The sequence below is a fragment of the Protopterus annectens genome, chromosome 2.part0 (assembly GCF_019279795.1).
Source record: "Protopterus annectens isolate FY-2018-M chromosome 2.part0, PAN1.0, whole genome shotgun sequence".
NCBI classification, from domain to species: domain Eukaryota; kingdom Metazoa; phylum Chordata; order Ceratodontiformes; family Protopteridae; genus Protopterus; species Protopterus annectens.
In genome coordinates this window covers 1,102,229,001-1,102,248,758 of record NC_056728.1, presented here as the reverse complement: position 1 = coordinate 1,102,248,758, position 19,758 = coordinate 1,102,229,001, and the positions used below count along the sequence as shown (strand labels likewise).

General features: G+C 40.9%; 1 protein-coding gene across 2 annotated transcripts in view; it reads right to left on the bottom strand.

Annotated features, from left to right (window-relative positions):
• The window catches only part of TBCK (TBC1 domain containing kinase), a 1,512,759-nt gene that overhangs the window by 858,541 nt on the left and 634,460 nt on the right, over positions 1–19,758 (bottom strand). For both annotated transcript variants that reach the window (XM_044061297.1, XM_044061298.1), the window contains one exon: positions 6,845–6,894. In XM_044061297.1, coding sequence (XP_043917232.1) covers positions 6,845–6,894 — 50 coding nt within the window. The remainder of the gene's footprint in view (positions 1–6,844; positions 6,895–19,758) is intronic.

Genomic DNA, 19,758 nt, shown 5'->3' with positions numbered 1-19,758 from the left:
GCAATGTACTCTAGAGCTTAACTTGTCTCTACACAAACCAGCCACAGGTAAAAGGTTTTAAAATATTTAATAATAAATAATTAAAACACAAGACAATACTACTACACCACAGTGCTACTCAAGAGTTCAGAGATCACACAGAAACTTAAAATAGTTCAGTAGTACAGTTCTGACATAACAGAAAATTACTTAGTCTAAACTTTATAGTCCTAGCTATTTCTACAAGAAAACATACTTCTAAAATAACTTAATTACATAGTGCAAGGCAGTGTTGAGTTGAATAGTCAGATCAAAATGCTTAATAATTTCTGGTTGTCATTGTTTAAATTGAAACTGCAGTTCTGATAAAACATTATATCCTTTGTTTATAATTTCCTGGTTCCCAGGCCACAGAAACTACATTTACATTATTTTACACTTAGAGCAATAAAGGACATTCCACATTTAAATTCTGGTCATTAACTTTAGCCTTAAAACAATAGGCAGGATGCTTACTCCAGACTCATCGACTCCAAATTCTAACTTCAAGGACATACAAAACATAATTTTAATTTCAAAGAACATTTGAAATGCGTGACTTAGCTTTCCTTGCAGCAGATGGCAATGTTGTTGCAATCTTGAAGTTCACATTTTACAGTGTTTTCTTTCATTTAAGAAACAAGCCTGTATTTTATATTTATATTTACAAATGCCAGAATTATGTATCAAATTCTATTTGACTAGGCTGGCAGCCTTCACCCTTTCTCTATCAGCAATTCCTGCTGAAAAGAAGACAGTACAACCAGAAAAAAAGGACATATCAACACTACTCAAGTTGGACATAACTAGCTGAAGGAGAAATATAGACATTAACAACTACTTTTCTCAGCAATATAAAGCAGCTAACATTAAAAAGTTCTTATGTGAAGGTCTGAGGTGGTAGGGCCACGTTTTTAGGATTATGTACTACAACATTTATAATTCAAGCAGATGTAACACTGTCAGTAGGGCTGAGTAGACCAGTCTAAGGCAAGTGTAGACTAAAGAAGAAACAAATCATGAAATACACCAAAGGCAAATGTAGAAGCCCTAGAGGGCTTAAGAAAAGAATTTAGATATGTGGACATACACAAACGGTCCTCATCAAGGAAGCTCTCCTTACATTGCCAGTAAAGCCTGGGAAAAAAACACAAACTCCTGAATCTGTGCTACGGTACACTTGTGTAAAATCTTTCCATAACAGTAGCTGTCCTTCTCTTCACTGTTGCAGTATTCATCACTAAAGGGATCCCTGCCAAGGGCAGCTTGATATCTGGCCAGTACACCAAATTCTTAGGTTGTCATAGGGATGTCATACGTCACATGTAAGCTCCCTACTCACAACAAAAGGTATAAAGGTGTGATATGGACATCCAATCCTCAGAACTGAAGAGCACCAGGAGGAACAGTTCAAGTGAAAAGAGGAACATGTTCATCCAGAAAGGGGAAAAAAAGGAGAAAAGAAAAGGTGGATTAAGGATGGACCGAATACGTCAACACTGAAGAGGAGGACATCTACTGTTATAGTAAGATTTTATACACTGTACTATGTCCTTTCATATCACTGTTGCAGTATTCATCACTAAAGGCACAGTACAAAAGCTTTAGTGGCAACTTGTGGCCCAGAAGAATCCTCCAGAAAACCATGCAGGATAGCTCTGATGAAGCCAGCCCTTGTCCTGGAAGCAACTTGTACTTGTAATGCATAGCGAATGTATAGACAGAAGACCAAGTAGAAGCCTCAAGGATGGAACTGGTATCCAGTCCTTTGAAAAAAAAGCACCAGAGGAAGCCATAGCCCTGGTAGAGTGAGCCTTAACAGAAGATGAGAGGCTTTTCCCCTGAAAATAGTAACAAAAGAAAATGGCCTTAGAGATCCAGGATGAAATGGTTTGCTTAAAAACACCCAAACTGAAAGACCTAGGATGAAAAGAAACAAAAAAGTTGCTCAGATTTACAAATGGCTTTAGTCTTAGCCAAATAACATCTGAGTTGTCTATGCAAATCCAAGATGTGAAGAACCTTCTCACTAGCAGAATGCTGAGAAAGGGAAAATGTGGGCAAGTGAGTAGACTGATTAAGGAACCTGAGTCAGTTTCTCAAAAACAAAATTAAAGCTCCCAGAAAGAAGGAGGAATAGGCTTCCTGGGAGGGTCTAATATGAAGAATGCCACTAAGAAATTGTTTGATCTCAAACCTAGAAGAAAATGAGAAGTCAAAGGCAGATGAGCAGAAATAGCTGAAAGGTGGGCTTTAACTGAAGAATATATCAACCTGGCATTGAGCAATTCACACAAATAAGAGAGAACCAAAGGAAGTTCCACAGAAAATAGATCCAGGTTGTGATCAAGGCACCAGACAGAAAATGTTTTCCATTTGGACAAATAAGATGTCCTGGTAGTGGGTTTCCTGGCCTACTGCAGAATCCGAAGCACCTCAGAAAAAAGGTGCCTAAAAGGGATCAAAATCCTCTCACCCATATTGTTGGTTAAAGAGAGGACAAGTAGGGATGGATGACAGACCCCAGGCCTTGTATGAGTAGGTCCACCCTGTGAGGCAACTTCTGGTGATTGCCCTTGGCTAGATGCAGAAGAAGAGGGAACCAGTGTTGTCTGGGCCAACAATCCAACAAGATTTTGGGATATTCCTGTTCTATCTTGAACAGGACCCTCAGTATGATTGGAAGTGGAGGGAATGCATAAAGAAACATCTCCATTCAGGAGAAAGAGAAGGCATCCACCTTCCAAGCCAGAAGACATATGACTCTGATGCAAAAGAGATGAAGTTGTCTGTTCAGAGGGGAGGCAAAAAGATCTACTTGAGGAGTGCCGTACTGGTGGATAATGTCCAGAAACACATCTCTGTGAAACATCCACTTGTGAGTCTGTGTAATGGACCTGCTGAAACAGTCTGCCACTATATTTCGCTCCGAGGGAATATGAACTCCCTAAAGACTGACCTAATACTGGACAGCTGGATCCCAAACCTGAAGAGCTAGTCTGCATATGAGGTAAGATCGTGTTCCCCTTGCTTGTTGATGTACCACATTACTGTGGAATTGTCTGTAAAAATTTTGAGAGGACCTGGCAGAAACAGAAAATGGAAGGCCTGAAGATCAAGGAGGAGTGGTCTCAACTCCTTGAGATTAATATGGTATGCCCTCTGATGAGCTGACCAAAGACCCTAAACCTTTGTAGGGCCAAAGGATGCACCCCACTCCATGTCTGAAAACAGTTCCTGAGAGGGGAGAGGTGGCTGAAAAGGAAGACCCAGCTTATGAGACAGCTGGTGGATCCACCACTGAAGCTCTATGTTGAGGCATGGAAGAAGAGGAACTAGAAAATTCAGAGGATGAGAATGTTGAAGCCAAACTGACTTCAGGAACCACTGAAGCTTCCTCATATGAGTCTGGCTAGAGGAAGTATAGGGATAGTGTAGGCCATGTAACCCAGGGCCCTGAGATACTCCCTCGTGGAGACTGAGACCAGAGGGAGATGAGAATGAAAATAAGCAAATAGAGTCAAAGCCGTGGCAGGCACCTGGGATGCCAGAATAGGAATGGTATGGGGCATACAGCCTAAAGAAACATGATCATGAGGAGGAGTGTGGAAAGACTTTTAGAAATTCACAGTAAATCCCAGACTTTGCATAAGGCAAATAGCATAAAGAAGATGCTTGGAGCAGAGTCCCAGGAGAAGAAGCCCGAATAAGCAGGTCATCCAGGTAGGGAAAATTCTGACTCCCCCTGATCCTGCAAAAGGCAATCACAGAAGTAAGACATTTAGTGAAGACCCTTGGGGCAGTATAAAGGCCAAAGGGCAAAGCAGAGAACTGAAAATGCAAGGAAGATACAGAGAAAAGCAAAAACTTCCTGAAAAGGGGATGAATAAAGATGTGAAAATAGGCATGCTTGAGACCCAGAGAGACTAAGAAAGCCTGAGGAAGAAGAGGGAGCAGTGTCTGGAGAGGCAATATTCAAAAGGATGGAAATTTCAGAAAGGTGTTGAGCTGTGAAAAATCCAGGATGGGTCTCCAAGTACATTCTTTCCTGGGGACCAAAAGCATCCCTAAATAAACACTTTCCCACTTTGAAAAGCAGACACTTCTTGGATACTGCCCTGAGACAAGAGACTCTGCAGCACATCTGGAAAAAAGGGCAGTTGTTCCTGAGGAGGTTGAGGAATGCCTAGAAAAGGGGGAAGGGACTTCCACACCATGAAATACCCATTATGAATGATGGACAGAACCCAAGAATCCTGAGTGATCCTTAACCAATTGGGAAGGGACGAGGAAATACAGAGAGATAAAGGAGCCTGACTTAGAAGGAAGGAAAGAAGATAGACAGAACCTGGTTTGTCTGGAAAAAGAGGCTTCTGAGTAGTAGGAGTCTGAGTAGACTTAGCAGGAGGAGCCCTCATAGAATCCTTTTTAGCCTTGGAAGGAGGGCAAGACCATTTATGGACAAAGGCAGGTGTCAAACGATAATTCCTCTGAAATTTAGGAACGGGCAAACAAAATGTGTTTCAATTCCGACATGGCTTTACTTTCTCTTGAAGAGACTTTTGTTGTCAAAAGCAGTATCCATCAATCCAGCCTTAATATCATCAGGCAAGAGCTGAAGGCAAAGCCAGGAATAACACCTCAAGACAGAGTGCCAAAGGCATCAGCTCTAGAAGAATCACCTGCATCATAACTGCCCTTAATGGAATGGCGGGCCACCTGAGAAGCAGACCCCAACAAAGGAAGGGCCAAAGCTTTCCCTTCAGAGTCTGGAAGATCTGAAATAATCTGAAAAGCCTGAGAAAGAAGGGATAAAACATACCTGGTCATATGGGTCTTGTAATTCACAACCGGAAAGGCCAGAGTAGCAGTGGTGTACACCTTTTTACCCAATCTCTCCATGGCCATGGCCATGCTGTCCTTGTCAGTAGGGAGCAGTTTAGTAGAGGGTAAAAGCTTGGAAGGTTTATCAGAAGAGGCAGAAATGACAGATGGAGTCAGCCAAGGGACACTTGTAAAGAAATTTACAATCATCAGGCACCTTATAAAAACTATCAGGATTTTTATGAGTATGGGCTTGGGAATCAGGAGCCTGAGAAGCTGCATAACAAGGCAGCAAGAACAGGAAGAGCAGAGGGCATAGGAGACTCCATTAGGAGGAGGTCATAATACCTCTTCTGAACACCAGAAACCTGGATGGGTACAGTCCCACTTAAAAAATTCTATCATACAGGAAATACTATCCCCAAAGGAAATCTCCTCAAAAAGAGAATCTGGACTAATACACTCCTCTTCCTCGGAACCATAATCCAAGGGAGAGGGAATCTGGGAGGAATAGGCCAAAGACTCATCAGAATCGACTTTCTCATGAAAAGCAACCTGTTATCTAGCCTCTTAAGAGGAGTTGAAGACCAAGGACGGGCAAGAAAAGAGACTGCCTGAGGGGCTTTAAAGCCATAAGAGCATTGAATAAAGCCTGTGTGAAATCCTGCCATTCATGCTGAGGATCCTTAGGAACAGGGAAAATATGATTAGTCATCTGTTTATTTTTCAAAGGGACGTTTGCTCTTAAACATCCTAGGAGATTAAATCCCCTGCCGACACTCAGAGTTGTGGGAATCAACTCCAAAACAAGAATCTGCAGAACACCCCTAGGCCCTTCGGAAATAATCAGCTGCAGGAGAAGCCAGGTCCATGAAGTCTCTGAAGAGGTTGCAGCACAGGAATCTGACTGAAGAACCTAGCAATCCTCTGGACTTTAACCAGCCTCATGAGAGACATCCAGGGGAGCCCGTACAGCAGAAGAATCCAACCAAAACTTCTTGGCCTTATTCTTTGCAGACAGCTGACCTTCGGGCCAGGACGACTCCACCATAGCACCCTGAGCCAACAATTTTAAATGTTGGATCTCTAGGTAAATAGCTAAAGAGGAGAGAAAACTATGCAGAGTTTTAGGGACAAATGCCTGACAAATAGGACAAGATATATGGTCAAGAGAAGCACCTAAGCAAAACAAACACTGCTTGTGATGGTCATTATGGGAAAATGTCTCCCATGCTGGCATTTTCCTTTTCTGGATGACAAGTAATCAAGCAACAAAAAAAAAAAAAAAAAACAAGATAAGAGGAAAAACCCCAATGTGGCACTTATCTGGAAGTGGCTCGCTAACCAGCAGACGAATGAGTGTTCAGCTGATGATCAGAGATGACATTCGGACTGCCGGCAAAGAAGAGGACTGAATGCCCATACATTACCTTTATGCTCTACGCCATGAGCGGGGAGAATTCTTGTGATGTATAACATCCCTACAACAACCTAAGAATTTGGTGTACTGGACGAACTTTGGGCTGCCGCCCTTGGCAGTGAATGTCTTTAGTAATGAACACTGCAACAGTGATATGGAAGGACATTTAACCTTTACTCTATTTGGCAGAAATCAAAAAGCTTTCCTTTTTTAAAGGCAGTGATGCATTGGCATTAATTTAGACTTTGCAGATTTATAACATCAAGGGAAGATGTAAGAAATCTATATACAGATCTTGTCTGGTATTATCAAAACATCTTGTCAAGTAAGACAAAATTAGTTCAAAGGCATAGCATTCCGAAACTGTAATGTTCCTTATGAAAGGTTTCTATGAAGTTTTACTGCCATGTGGCTTAACAGGTATATCAAGATGGAGAAGATAGGAAAGCCACAACTATTCTGGTCTCATACTTCTCTTTACAGTACACAATAATGTAACATTGCACTCAGCTGTTATAAACAGTAACCTGACGGCACCATTTATCCTGCATGGAATGTAATACAGCTTAAACATGTACTTACTCTTCCTCCAACAACGGATAAAATGCTTCACCAGCTACATCTTTTAATCGCTGTCAATGTAAATGGGAGAAAAACAGCATGTTAAAAAAACTCCGAGGGATAATGCAACAATACCACATTACTGACTCAGTGGAATGATATTAGTAAATTAGGAATGCATTCTTCCCCTGTCCTTAAGTGCTTGCAACAGTTTCAATATTTTTCAGATAATTTTAAATGTATTTACAAACCATATTACTACTATATAATCCTCATTATTAATAATGATAAAACACATTCGCAAGTTACATCTTAAAGCTTATGCACCAACACTTTGTTTCCACACAGGCACTGTAGTGACAAGCTATGAATGGAAGAAGTGAGGCAAGAGAGACCTAGCATTACTATAACCATATGTGACACATTACTTTGTCTAATGCAAAACAAAGATTTTAACAGCAAATAAAGTCCACCCATCTAACCTGCCCATGTCATTCCTTTTGGATGAACTGCAGATTCTACAAAACTAATATTCTCACAATAAGCATAACTACCTTGGATGTCGCAGTCATTCCCAAACTATCCAACTGTAGAAGAGGAAGTTCTATGAGAAAAATATTTGTTTACAGTGCTAATGGGCATACATTTGTCCACACACATCTTTTTTTTTCCAGAAATACTCTACTCTCTGGGACTTTGTCAATTTCTGAAGCAACTGAAAATTCAGATCAAATCCAAAACCTGCTGTGAAGCACCTGTTCTCATATATAGCCCGTCCACCATTCTAAGTGATATCCTCTGGAATGCTTTTACAGAAGCAAACAGTACTCGATATGGAGTCAGGTGTCACAGCTGGACTGGGTAAATGACTCAAAACTGACTCTACTCACTTCTGTACCAAATTATGAACAAATAAACCCAGCCTTTATAATTAGCCTATGTTTGAAAAGCCCAGTCCTTTGTCTGAAGTACCCACCAGAACACTGCACAAACTCTCAAAGTACAATGCCTTGCTTTCTCTCTCTCTTCTGCATCTGTCTCAAATGTTTTTCCTGGTCTTTCATATTAAGATGCATGGACATTATGTAGCTTAAAGAGCATGCACAAAAGAAATTGGCATGCCCATTCGTGTCCACATCTCTCACACAGCAGATAAAGCACACACGGATAAATGTGAAAGCTGGGACCAGCACATGGGCATCAGCAAGAATACTATAGGGTACCATAAGCACTGATAGCGTATCTGTCAACAGTCTGCATTTATGGCAGGTGCCTCTGTAATACACCTGTGACCTCTGAGGAATTCTTAGCAGAAATCCCATGCTAAGTAAACAGAAATGAGATGTTTTACTCTGGAGATATTCCTAAAATGACAGTATAAAGAATTTACTAAATACCATGTGACAAAAGGTCACCACAATCCCCAAGACCAAAATAAAAACAGCCCCATCACTTTGGGTTTGTCTTTTCTTTGAGAAGTGCCAGGCATATAACAAGATTCTCAATAAAACTATTCATATGAAAAAGACATCTTCTTGACATCTATGCAGAGAACATTTCTAAATTTGCAAGCAAGAGAATGGAAGACCAAATGGAAAAAAGGACTGCACTGACTACAATGTACTCTACTCTATGTTGGTTCACATGCATAGGTACGTGCGGAATTACTACTCAAGTTCTGTATAAGGAAGTTCCATCTAATAAACACAATACAGAGGTGTGAATCAAATATTAAATCTGTATGTAGGCAGCACTGACTTTTACAAAGTGAGTGATATCTAAAGAGCATGAAGTAAAGACTCATGGTATGTAAACACTGTAGGCACAGCCTTAAGGCATAGCAATGATGTTCAGCACAAAACAAATGCACTGCAGTGTATCTGGGATGCAAATCTTAAAAACAATATGCAAGAAGGAAGTATGATACTAACAGAAATATTATGGTATGCAAGACAGCTAAATTAGATGCCCTTAAGCTATGGATGGTAAGACTGGCAAGAGTGGTATTAAGCTGTTCAAGACCAGACAATAACAGCAGAAATGACATTTTTTTCTCTTTGTTAAATGCTGCTGAGATAGAATATGTAGTACTATGCATAAACAGACGCACATTTGCAAAGGACACAGGCAGTTTAAATGATGCAGGCTTTGTGGTAGAAAATCTATAATTTATAAAGACACACTGAAGAGTCCAGCATTTCTTAGACAATAAAACTGTGAGAACACGTGGGTTTGTATGTGAATGCGTGACTACAGGGATGTAAACAAATCCTTCATGTAAATGCATCTGGATGGGTAGCTACCTACCCTGACCCACGCAAGACAGTCCTGATTCTGGGCTGCGTCCTGTGCTAACAACCACCACAATCAGGACACGAAATCTCCCAGTTTTGACACACTTCCTGTATTTTGTGCCTAAGACTGTGATGCTAGCCATTCCTTGAAGAAACTTAACTATTTTGCATAATTTCCACCAAGTGGCCCATACACACACGCACACACACACACACACACACACACACACACACACACACACACACACACACACACACACACACACACACACACACACACGCACACACACACACACACACACACACACACACACACACACACACACACACACACACACACACACACACACACACACACACACAGTCTAACAGACTCATTAATACTTCCATTCACTCAAAATTTTCATTCATAATACTGCATCATAACATTCATTCTCAAGTGTAGCATTTTCTTAAACACATGGTTAAACCAATCAGATTTGCTAAAGTGTCATTCATAAAAACACACACCTTTTTACTGATATGCATCTAAAGAACACACTACTGACACAACATAAGTCTTCTTAATGCAGAGATGAAGACTGGGATTGCTAAATAAATTACAAGACAGCCCACATATTTTCATAGGATTTTTCCTGCAAAACAAAATCTGATCAAGATAAAATGCATCTTAAGTGCACCCATGCCATACAGGAATAAAGGTGATAGTGTGCCCACAAGACTCATGTTCTGTTAGAAACACAGCTGCTGGAGAGGCCACAGGGGGAGTATGGGAGTGAATGGCTGATGTCTGCTGGTTCATCCAGAGGGAAAGAGTCAGCTTACAGGCTAACTGCAATACACAGCATGCAAGCCTAGGCAACCCTGTGTTGCATGAGTGGTGAGCAGCTCAGTGTGGAGAATGAGCATGTGCAAAAGTACTCATACATCTCTGGAGGGCAGAGACTGTGGAGCTCCCAAGGCTGTGGTGAGTTACACACACTCCTTAGCATGACGCTGCATCAGCATCCTTGATGTATTTACCTGCTTTGGACCAAGGTTAGGTTGAGGCCATGGCAGGCTAAGGTGGATCTAGCAGGTCCAGTGAGTAAAGAGGAAGAGGAACTAGGGGCAGCTAATGGTCCACTGCAGGGGAGGAAAAAAGAAAGATAGCATTTATCCTGATCAGTATGCTTGCTTTGCAGCAATACTTATCCTAAATTATTTTTGTTTTACATGGCTCTTGTAAATATCAGAAGCAGAGTCTATTTTTATCATTTCAGTTGAGCTTTACTTGGTTACTTTCAAATTAATGATTTTTTTTTTAGTGTACTGCCTGTTCTCTTGAGAGATATTACCCTAGTTTCACTTGTATGGCCAGGTTTATTGGTTGAGAAGGTGTGCTGGGATCTGCAAGCAAATTTTGTTTAAAGTGTACTGGTCATGTTCTGAAACAAGTGTAAGTAACAAACACATAACCTCCTTATAATATATAACACGTAATTATACAAGTTTGCTATAAAATGTGTTTATGTATTTTATTTTACTGAAAAGGATGCCCCCAGATTTTTTTTTTCTCAGAGCTGAAAATCCCTGCCATGGTATCATGAAAACCCGAACCCACAATGCTTCGCTAAGCTAAATTAATGTATTAAGTGACTGTGTTTCCATGTTAAATGCAGCAGTAGTAGTTGTTCCAAAATTCCCAGAAAAATAGATTTTCAATTAGTTCTTGCAGGTGGAACACCTCCATTGCAAATTAACACACAAGGTAATGTATTAGTGAAACCACAACATAAGAAGATGATCGTCTAAATAGGGAAATTGTTTGTGTTTATCCATAATGCTTTGCATACATATAAATAACTGCAAAATACCTATCATAACATCATTTTGTGGGAGTGGTTTTAGAGAAAAACTAGAAAACAGTGAGTGAAACTAAAAAAAATGTAAACACCACACTATAACCTTTAATTAGTTTTTGTTTGTGTTTTTGGAAACCCATTTGCAACTATAACATGAGGAGTATAACAAGAAATAAAATTAACTGTAAAAGAAATGTACTTCTGAAACTGACCAATGCACTTTAATTGTGTGGGTGGATGTCTTTAAGACTATTCATTACTCCCCTTAAATTTCCGAAATGGTTTATGACATTATTTTAGCCTGTGATGGCAGATAATGACCAATGTTACTGCCCTTTGTCTTACCCGTTCCTGAGTTTGTTTCGGAGTTTGGTCTGCCCGTACTGCCCAGTCTCTCAGCAGTAACAGCCACAGTACCAGCCATTGAAAAACAAGTCAGAAGATTACCAACAAGTACGCTTTCTTTTCTTTAAGAACAGAAGGTATTCAGACACTGCAGTGTTTGAACATGCTCAGGTCACTTATTTAATCATACCCTTTTGATCTGAACAACTTTATGAAGGAATTAGGAATAGCAAGCTTACATCTGATGACTGAAATGGGAGTGCTTTGCCTAAATCATAGCAGCCAAAATATATGCTGTATCCCTTGCAAAATTTGTAAGGCTTCTGATAACACACTAGGGTTTATGGTAACTAAATAATGCTACACATTATAGGCACAAACTTCTTATTCATAATAAATATAAGTATTATTAATATTTTCATGCATCATTGACTTCCATTCTTTGTTACTTATAATTTTATAATTTTTGTTCTGTTCTCAGATTCTTGACTGAATTGGTGTTCTGGTCTATTAAGTTTTGATTCATATTTCATGACTTACTACAAATGTTTAAAGTCCAGTAAAAATGCATATTACGGCACACTGAAGGCAGAGCTGCAAGACTGGGATTGCTAAATAAATTACAGGAAACCCCTTGTATTACACCCTGGGGGAATCCCAACATCAAAATGTTGTATAAAAAAAGGAAAAAAATCATGGCCAAAAATAGAAAGTGCAATGGCCAGCAAAGTAAGAACTCCCTCATCAAATTTAAATAAGTTACTCGGGATTAAGACTACCAAAGCCAATTCTGACGTAAAAGCAGCCTCCCAGGCTAATAACAATCACAAGGCATTCTTCAGCCATGTCTGCAACCTCGAAGACGATGAATAACTATGTACCAAACTAACTGTAAATGAAGTCACATATACTGAACTCAAGGATACAGCAAATTTACTAGTCAACAAATTCAGCTCCAATTTTACCTTGCTTTCTCACCAAAGCACCTCTCAAGAAATAACCCAACTATCACTAAGAAACAGATCCTCAATGCACTCTACAGCCTCAAACAGGTATTGTACTGAATGGACAGAGATCTATAGATGTTATTCCTCAGCATAGAACCCGTAAGTCTGAATAGTTTCATATCTAAAGCCATGGAATAAATTAGCATAGATATGACAAATGACAGAGGAGACCTTCAGACACTGGATCCAACCTAGTTTGGCTTCATAAAAGGCATGTCATACCTACTTATCCTGGCTGACGTCTTTGAGAAGATCTCCAGGCAATGAACAATGGCAAAATGGAGCATACTGCCTCTCGTGACCTAGCCAAAGCATTCAGCACAATATCTCATTTGTGTTTGTAGACAAACTCATGAATTTAGGTATAAGCCTCTTCTTCATCCACTAGATAGTCAGTTGACTAACAAACAGGACTTAAGAAGTCAGGACAGGGGAGTCTGCCTCCAAAAAAAGGCCGGTCTCTAGTGGACTCCCTCTGGGCTTGGTGCTGGAGCCACTCCTTTCTGGAATCTACTTCTAAGAAGTCAAGGCTAATGTCAAAAGGCCTCTGACTGACCAAATTTGGTGATGACTGCAAACTAGGCTGTCACAGAATCCTCAGACACACAAATACCCTGCAAGAAGACCTGACACAGACTAATAAATGATACCACAGTCATGGTCTAAAAAAAAGAGTTATGTATTTACCATAACTTGGAATCTGTGCTATCCAGTGTCATTATTCATCACAGATGGGTCTTGATTCAATCTGGCAAAGTGAGCTACAACTTCTGAGCTCGAGCTCCTCCCCTCCCATGACTTCCTGTTACCCATAATCCTCAGATCGAGTTTGCTACATAAATATCTGGACAGTGACACTGTTCACACTCAAAAACATCAGAACCAAACAGACCATTACTCTAAGAATCCCCTGGCCACCAGAAGGAGGGGGACAGCAGATGGGAACGTGATGAATAACGACAGTGGATAGCACAGATGCCAAGTTATGGTGAGTGCATAACTCTTTATCTGATGCTATCCATGTCATTATTGATCATGGATGGGTCAGAGTCCCCAGCTACCCAAAATCCTGGGAGGTCTCAAGGAAGGACATGCCATAGCACAGAAGAACCAAACGGGGCTCTACCCCGAGATACCAAATCCAGCTTGTAATGTGTTACAAATGTATGGGGGTAATTGCAGAAAAAATTCAGTTCCAACACAGCAACAAGTAAGCAACACACCAGCACAAAAGCAAAAGTCTCCTTCTTCCGACACAATTTATTGGTGAAATCCAAAGGTTAAGCGCTTTCATCTATTTCTAGACTTCATCAGAACAATATATGTTTCACCACAACTTCCTTAAATATACAGCAAGTATATCACATGCTTTAACCTCATCAATGATTTAAAGTGCTAGTGCAAACCTATCCCTACGTTCTAAAAACCTATATGCTTTTGGTTTATTTTATTTTTAAAATACAATTCTATACTACATACTCTTTTTAAAAATACTGATAAAATCCATAGTATTTTGTTGTAACTATTGTTGTACAATAATATAACATTTCTAAAAGTATATATAATCAAAGTCAATAAAAAGAAAAAAATAATAATAATCATAATAATAATCTAAGGCCATAATACATTCCTTGCACAATCCATTGGGAATGGGCAATACATAATTCATGTACTATTCTATTATCTGTCAACTTCTAGAATGGGTTTAATAGATAAATACTCGTTAATACCTGGGGGGACAGATGCATTCAACCTTATTTGCCATCTGGCCTCCCTTTCACTCACTACCTTTCTGATATCCCCACCCCTAGGATTAGACCTAACCAACTCTAAAATTCCAAACAAAAACCCAGAACATTCTTTGTTAGTATTAAGGTGTTTCCATAGGGCATTTTTCTCATCCCCTTTTTTGATACTATACTCATGATCGTATATCCTGTTTCTCAAGCACCTGGTAGTTTTGCCCACATAAAAACTTGGGCATGTACTGCATTTAGCTAAATACACCAGGTGCTTGGATCTACAATTACCTTTTCTGAAAGTCACCTTAGTCTCATTAATGTCCTGAAGTATAATAGTTGGATGGTTGATAATATATGGGCACTGCTTGCAGGACCCACATTTCTGTGTTCCCTTTTCATAACCATTCTGGGTCCTATTTTTTATTTCAAATAGTTTTTTCATATTAATACCATTTCTATATGTAAACTCAGGTTTGTCCCCCACTAGTGTAGAAATGTTACTATCTACCTTCATAATGTTCCAATACTTCTGCACTATACTCCTAATTTCACTACTGTGGGGTGCATATTGTAAAACACAAGCTTTACTATATTTTTCACTATTAGTCATTATAGTATTTCTCCTCTCAAAACAATCATTTTTGTTCAAAATTTTACTTCCCAACAATGGTTTGTATTTTTCCCCCATTCACTCTTAATATAGGTAGTAACATCAGCTATCAAATGATCAGGACATCCTCTATTACTAAAATACTTCCCGATCTTACCCAATTCACTATCAAGATCTTTAACGTCAGATGTCATCCGAGCCGCCCTTATACACTGGCCCTTTATAATATTTCTTTTCTGTATCATAGGGTGGCTACTACTAAACTGAAGGTAGGAGTTACTAAAAGTATCCTTCCTATATATATTTGACTTAAATCTTCCATCCTCTAATGTTATTTTAGCATCCAAATAAGAAATGGAATCTTTGTTTACACAAAAAGTGAACTTTAAATACTCACTACAAGAATTCAAATATATTTTGAAACCGTCCAAATCTTTCAAATTTCTTTTCCAAATGACAAAAATGTCATCCAGGAAACGCAGATAACATCTCATGTATCCATACCAGTCAGACTTGAAAATAAACTCTTCCTCCCAATCCAAAAGAAACAGGTTGGCAAAGATCGGAGCGCACGCAGCGCCCATCGCAACCCCTTTCTTTTGCGTGAAGTATTCCCCCTCAAACATGATATAGTTGTGTGATAGTACAATGTCCATAAATTCAAGTATGAATAGAGTTTTCTCCCAAGTTAAATTACCTTTACTCTTGATGCTTTCTTCAAATCTAGACATTCCTTCAGATTTAGGGATGCTGGAAAATAAGTCCATCATATCAATTGTTATTAGCCATTCTGCTCCTTTAGCTATCTCAGGTTGTAGTCTACTCAAAAAATCCCATGAATCAATGACTACATGGGGAATATTTTTATATAAGGGTTTGAGCCATTTGTCTATTACCTTCCCAAAGGGGAAAGTTTTTGATTCACTCCCAGATATTATAGGTCAAAATGGGGGGTCATGGACATCTTTATGCACCTTGGGAATCCCTACTATTGTGCTTATAATGGGGAATTCCACCTTCAAAAAATTGTACATATCACCATCAATTCTATTTTCTACCAACAAGTCTTCTAATATAAGGTCAATTTTGTGATATCCTATGTTCACCTCATTAATGGATGCTATGTCATAATTACCCGAATTGAGTAGGATGCTGTTCATTTGCTTATATAATCTTCCTTATAATACAATACAGCTCCCCCACCCTTGTCGGGTTTCATTAATCTAATGCTATTATCACTCTGTATGTCCCTCAAAACAGTAAATTCTTCATTTGTGAGGTTAAATTTCATTTTTTTAAATCTATTATTACTAACATATTGGTATATTTCATCTATTACTAATTTCTCATATAATCCTAATAGATTGTGTAGAGGGGGTGTAAAGCTGCTAGCCTTTCTAAATTTGCTTGGTTCTTTGTGGGGTTTACCATCAAAAAATATCCCCAAATTCAGTTTTCGAATGAATTTTTTGATGTCCGCCCCTCCCATGACTTCCTGTTACCCATAATCCTCAGATCGAGTTTGCTACATAAATATCTGGACAGTGACACTGTTCACACTCAAAAACATCAGAAGCAAAAAGACCATTACTCTAAGAATCCCCTGGCCACCAGAAGGAGGGGGACAGCAGGTGGGAACGTGATGAATAACGACAGTGGATAGCACAGATGCCAAGTTATGGTGAGTGCATAACTCTTTATCTGATGCTATCCGTGTCATTATTGATCATGGATGGGTCAGAGTCCCCAGCTACCCAAAATCCTGGGAGGTCTCAAGGAAGGACATGCCACAGCACAGAAGAACCAAACGGGGCTCTACCCCGAGTTACCAAATCCAACTTGTAATGTGTTACAAATGTATGGGGGTGTAACCAAGTGGCAGCAGCACAAATGTCATCCAAGGACGTCCTGGCCCAGAATACCGAAGACATAGCCACTGACCTAACAGAATAAGCTTTGATAGATTTGGGAAGATCCCTTCGATTGCTCTCATAAATGTGAACTATACAACAAGCTATCCAACGAGAAATCAATGGTTTGGAAATGGCCTGGGAGAAGGCTACAAAAAGCTGATCTGACTTTTGAAAATTCTCAGTCTTCTTTAAATAGACACATAACTGCCTATGGAAATCTAGACAATGTAGCTGATACTCCCCTTTGTTTGAAAAGTTGGGAAAAAACACAGGGAGCTGGATAGACTGATTTAGGCTGGTTTCTGACACTACTTTTGGAATGACTGAAGGACTGGTTCTAAGAGAGACCCTATCTTTGTGAAAAATCATGAAGGGAGGCTTTATGCACAGAGCTTGCAATTCAGAAACCCTCTTGGTGGAGGTAATGGCCATCATAAAGGCTGTCTTCCTAGTCAGTAACTTAATATCACACGTTGTCGCAGGTTTGAAAGGAGGTTGACTCAGGGACTGCAGCACCAAGGTAAGATCCCAGGGAGGAGACAGATCTTTGAAGGGAGGCCTAAGCAAGAACACCCCCCTTAAGAAAGGTCTTGCAGAGCCTAGAAAAAAACATGGGACTATCGCTTAGGTAGAAGTTGGAAATAGCTGCCAATTGTAGCTTAATTATCAAGAGGCTTCTCCTTGTTGGAACACAGAAAAAAGGAATGACAGAATGTCCAGAACCAGGGCAGAAAAGGGATCAATGTCCATCTGATGAGTTCAAAGAGAGAACCTCTTCCATTTGCTGGAATAAACCTTTTTAGTGGAAAGTTTCTAAGATGCCAAAATAATATCCTTCACCGGGGAAGGTAATTTAATTCGACTGACAATCATTGGAACTTGAGGTATCATGCTGTCAGCCTCAGGGATGTTAGGTCAGGCGGGGAAAGTCCCCATGGATGGGAGATGAGATCCTTGACCGGATCCAATATCCAAGGTGGACATTTCAGATGAGACCAGAGGAGGGAGAACCACGTTTGACTAGCGCAGAAGGGGGCTATGAGGATGAGGTGAGCCTTCAGGCAATGGGCTTTCTGTTGAACTTTGGGAATGAGGGGCATTGGGGGATAGGCCTAGAGGAGTTCCGGCAGCCAATCGTGAATTACAGTATCCCCAGGTGACTCCCCTGGTGGGGGGATCAAGGCAAAGTATCTGCTGAATTTGTGATTGGCTGGAGATGCAAACAGATTGCAGCACGGAGATTCCCTTCAGTCGAAGATCCGGCTTGCCACTGACTGCTTCAGAGGCCACTCATGAGGACTCAGGATGGACATGCTGAGTTTGTCTGCTAGCACAATGGAATCACCGCGGATATGTGTTGCAAGAAGAAAGCACCCAAAGGACACCGCCCATTCCCACATTCTCATGGCATCTCTGCACGGTGGGTAAGATCATGTCCCCCCCTTGCTTGTTGATGTACCAGTCTACCACCATGTTGTCTATCTGAATTGCTACAGTCCTGAGAGGAAGAAGGTTCTGGAATGCTTGCAATGTTAGTAGGACTGCTCGCATCTCGAGGACGTTGATGTCCAACTTGGTCTCTGAGGGGGGACCATGTGCCTTGGATCATCCTTCCCTGAAAATGTCCACACCCCCACCCTAACAGGGGGGTGTCCGTGGTCAATGTGGCTTGAGGTTGTGGTAGGCAAAAGGGTCTCCCTAGCAGAAGATCCTCAGATAGGAGCCACCAACTCAAGTGACGCCTATAAACCAGAGATAATTGGATTGGCTTGGACACTGGCTGAAGATGAGCCAACCACTGTACCACTAGAATCCATTGAAGCACTCGCATATGATACCTGGTGAGGGGAACCAACTGAATAGCCACCACCATCTAACCAAGGACATGAAGAATGAGATGGGCAGGGACATTGTCACGATCCAGTAGGAGGAGAACTTGCTCCTGGATCATGTCTACCCTGGGCTGGGAAAGAGCTGCAGTCTCCGATACCATGTCTAGAAGCACTCCAGTGAATTCCAGCTTCTGACACAGAGGAAGGTGTGATTTGGAAAGGTTGACGGTAATGCCCACATCATGAAATAGGCTTAGAGCAAAGCTTGTGGCTAGAGAAAGAAGATGCTTTGTGAGAGCCACGAGGAGCCAGTTGTCTAGGTACGGAAAGACCTGAAAACCCTGCAGCTGGAGATGGGCTGCTAACACTACCATACATTTGCTGAACACCTGGGCGTCCGAGGTGATACCGAAGGGCAGGGCTCTGAATTGATTATGATTGGCCCCCAGCCAGAAGCACAGAAATCTCCTGGAGCACTTGTCTATTTTTATGTGATAGTACACGTCCTTGAGATCTATCAAGCACATCTAATCATCCTTGCACAGAAGCAGAAGGATGGACTGAACAGTGACCATCTTGAACATCAACTTCTTGACAGATAAATTCAACTTGATGAGGTCCAGAATGGGATGCAGGTCCCCTGTTTTTTTGGGCACTAAAAAGAAGCAAGAGTAAGTACCGGATCCTTGTTGTCCTGTTGGGATCCTCTGTATGTCCCTTTTTTGAAGGAGGTCTTGCACCTCTTTGAAAGCTAACTCCCTTTGCCGGGGTGGGACATCCAGGAGTGACTTTTGGATTGGAGGGGGTGACTGAAGGGTATAAAGTATCCCCTGGACACGATGTTTACTGGTTTGAAGTAATAGCAGCCCAAGCCAGGTGATGCAAGGAAATACAACCCCTGACTGCCTCCAGGGCAGCACTTTAGGAGCGCTGTGGGGGCTACTCTGAGAAGGATTCTCAGAAGCCCTGATTCTGCAGACCCCCTCTGCCTCTGAGGTGGCATCTGTCATCAAATCCCTTTCCCTAGCTGTAAGAAGAGGATTCCTGAGGAGCATCTTGGAAGGAAGACTGCATCCTGCAGAACCATAACGTTTTACTACCCCTCTGAATCTTAGGGAAGGAATGCTGGGGAGTAGAAAACTTGATTCCTCATTGCAGACAAGGTCTTTCTCTCCTGCTCACTGCCGGTCAAAGTTTCCTTTACCGAGGGACCAAAGACAGTAGATCCATGGAATGGGGCACTGGTATAGGATGTCTTAAAGTTGTCAGCAAACCCACAAAGGCGAAGCCAGACATGATGCCTAATTGTGACACCTCTGCCCGCTGATCTTAAGGTGGCCTCGACTGC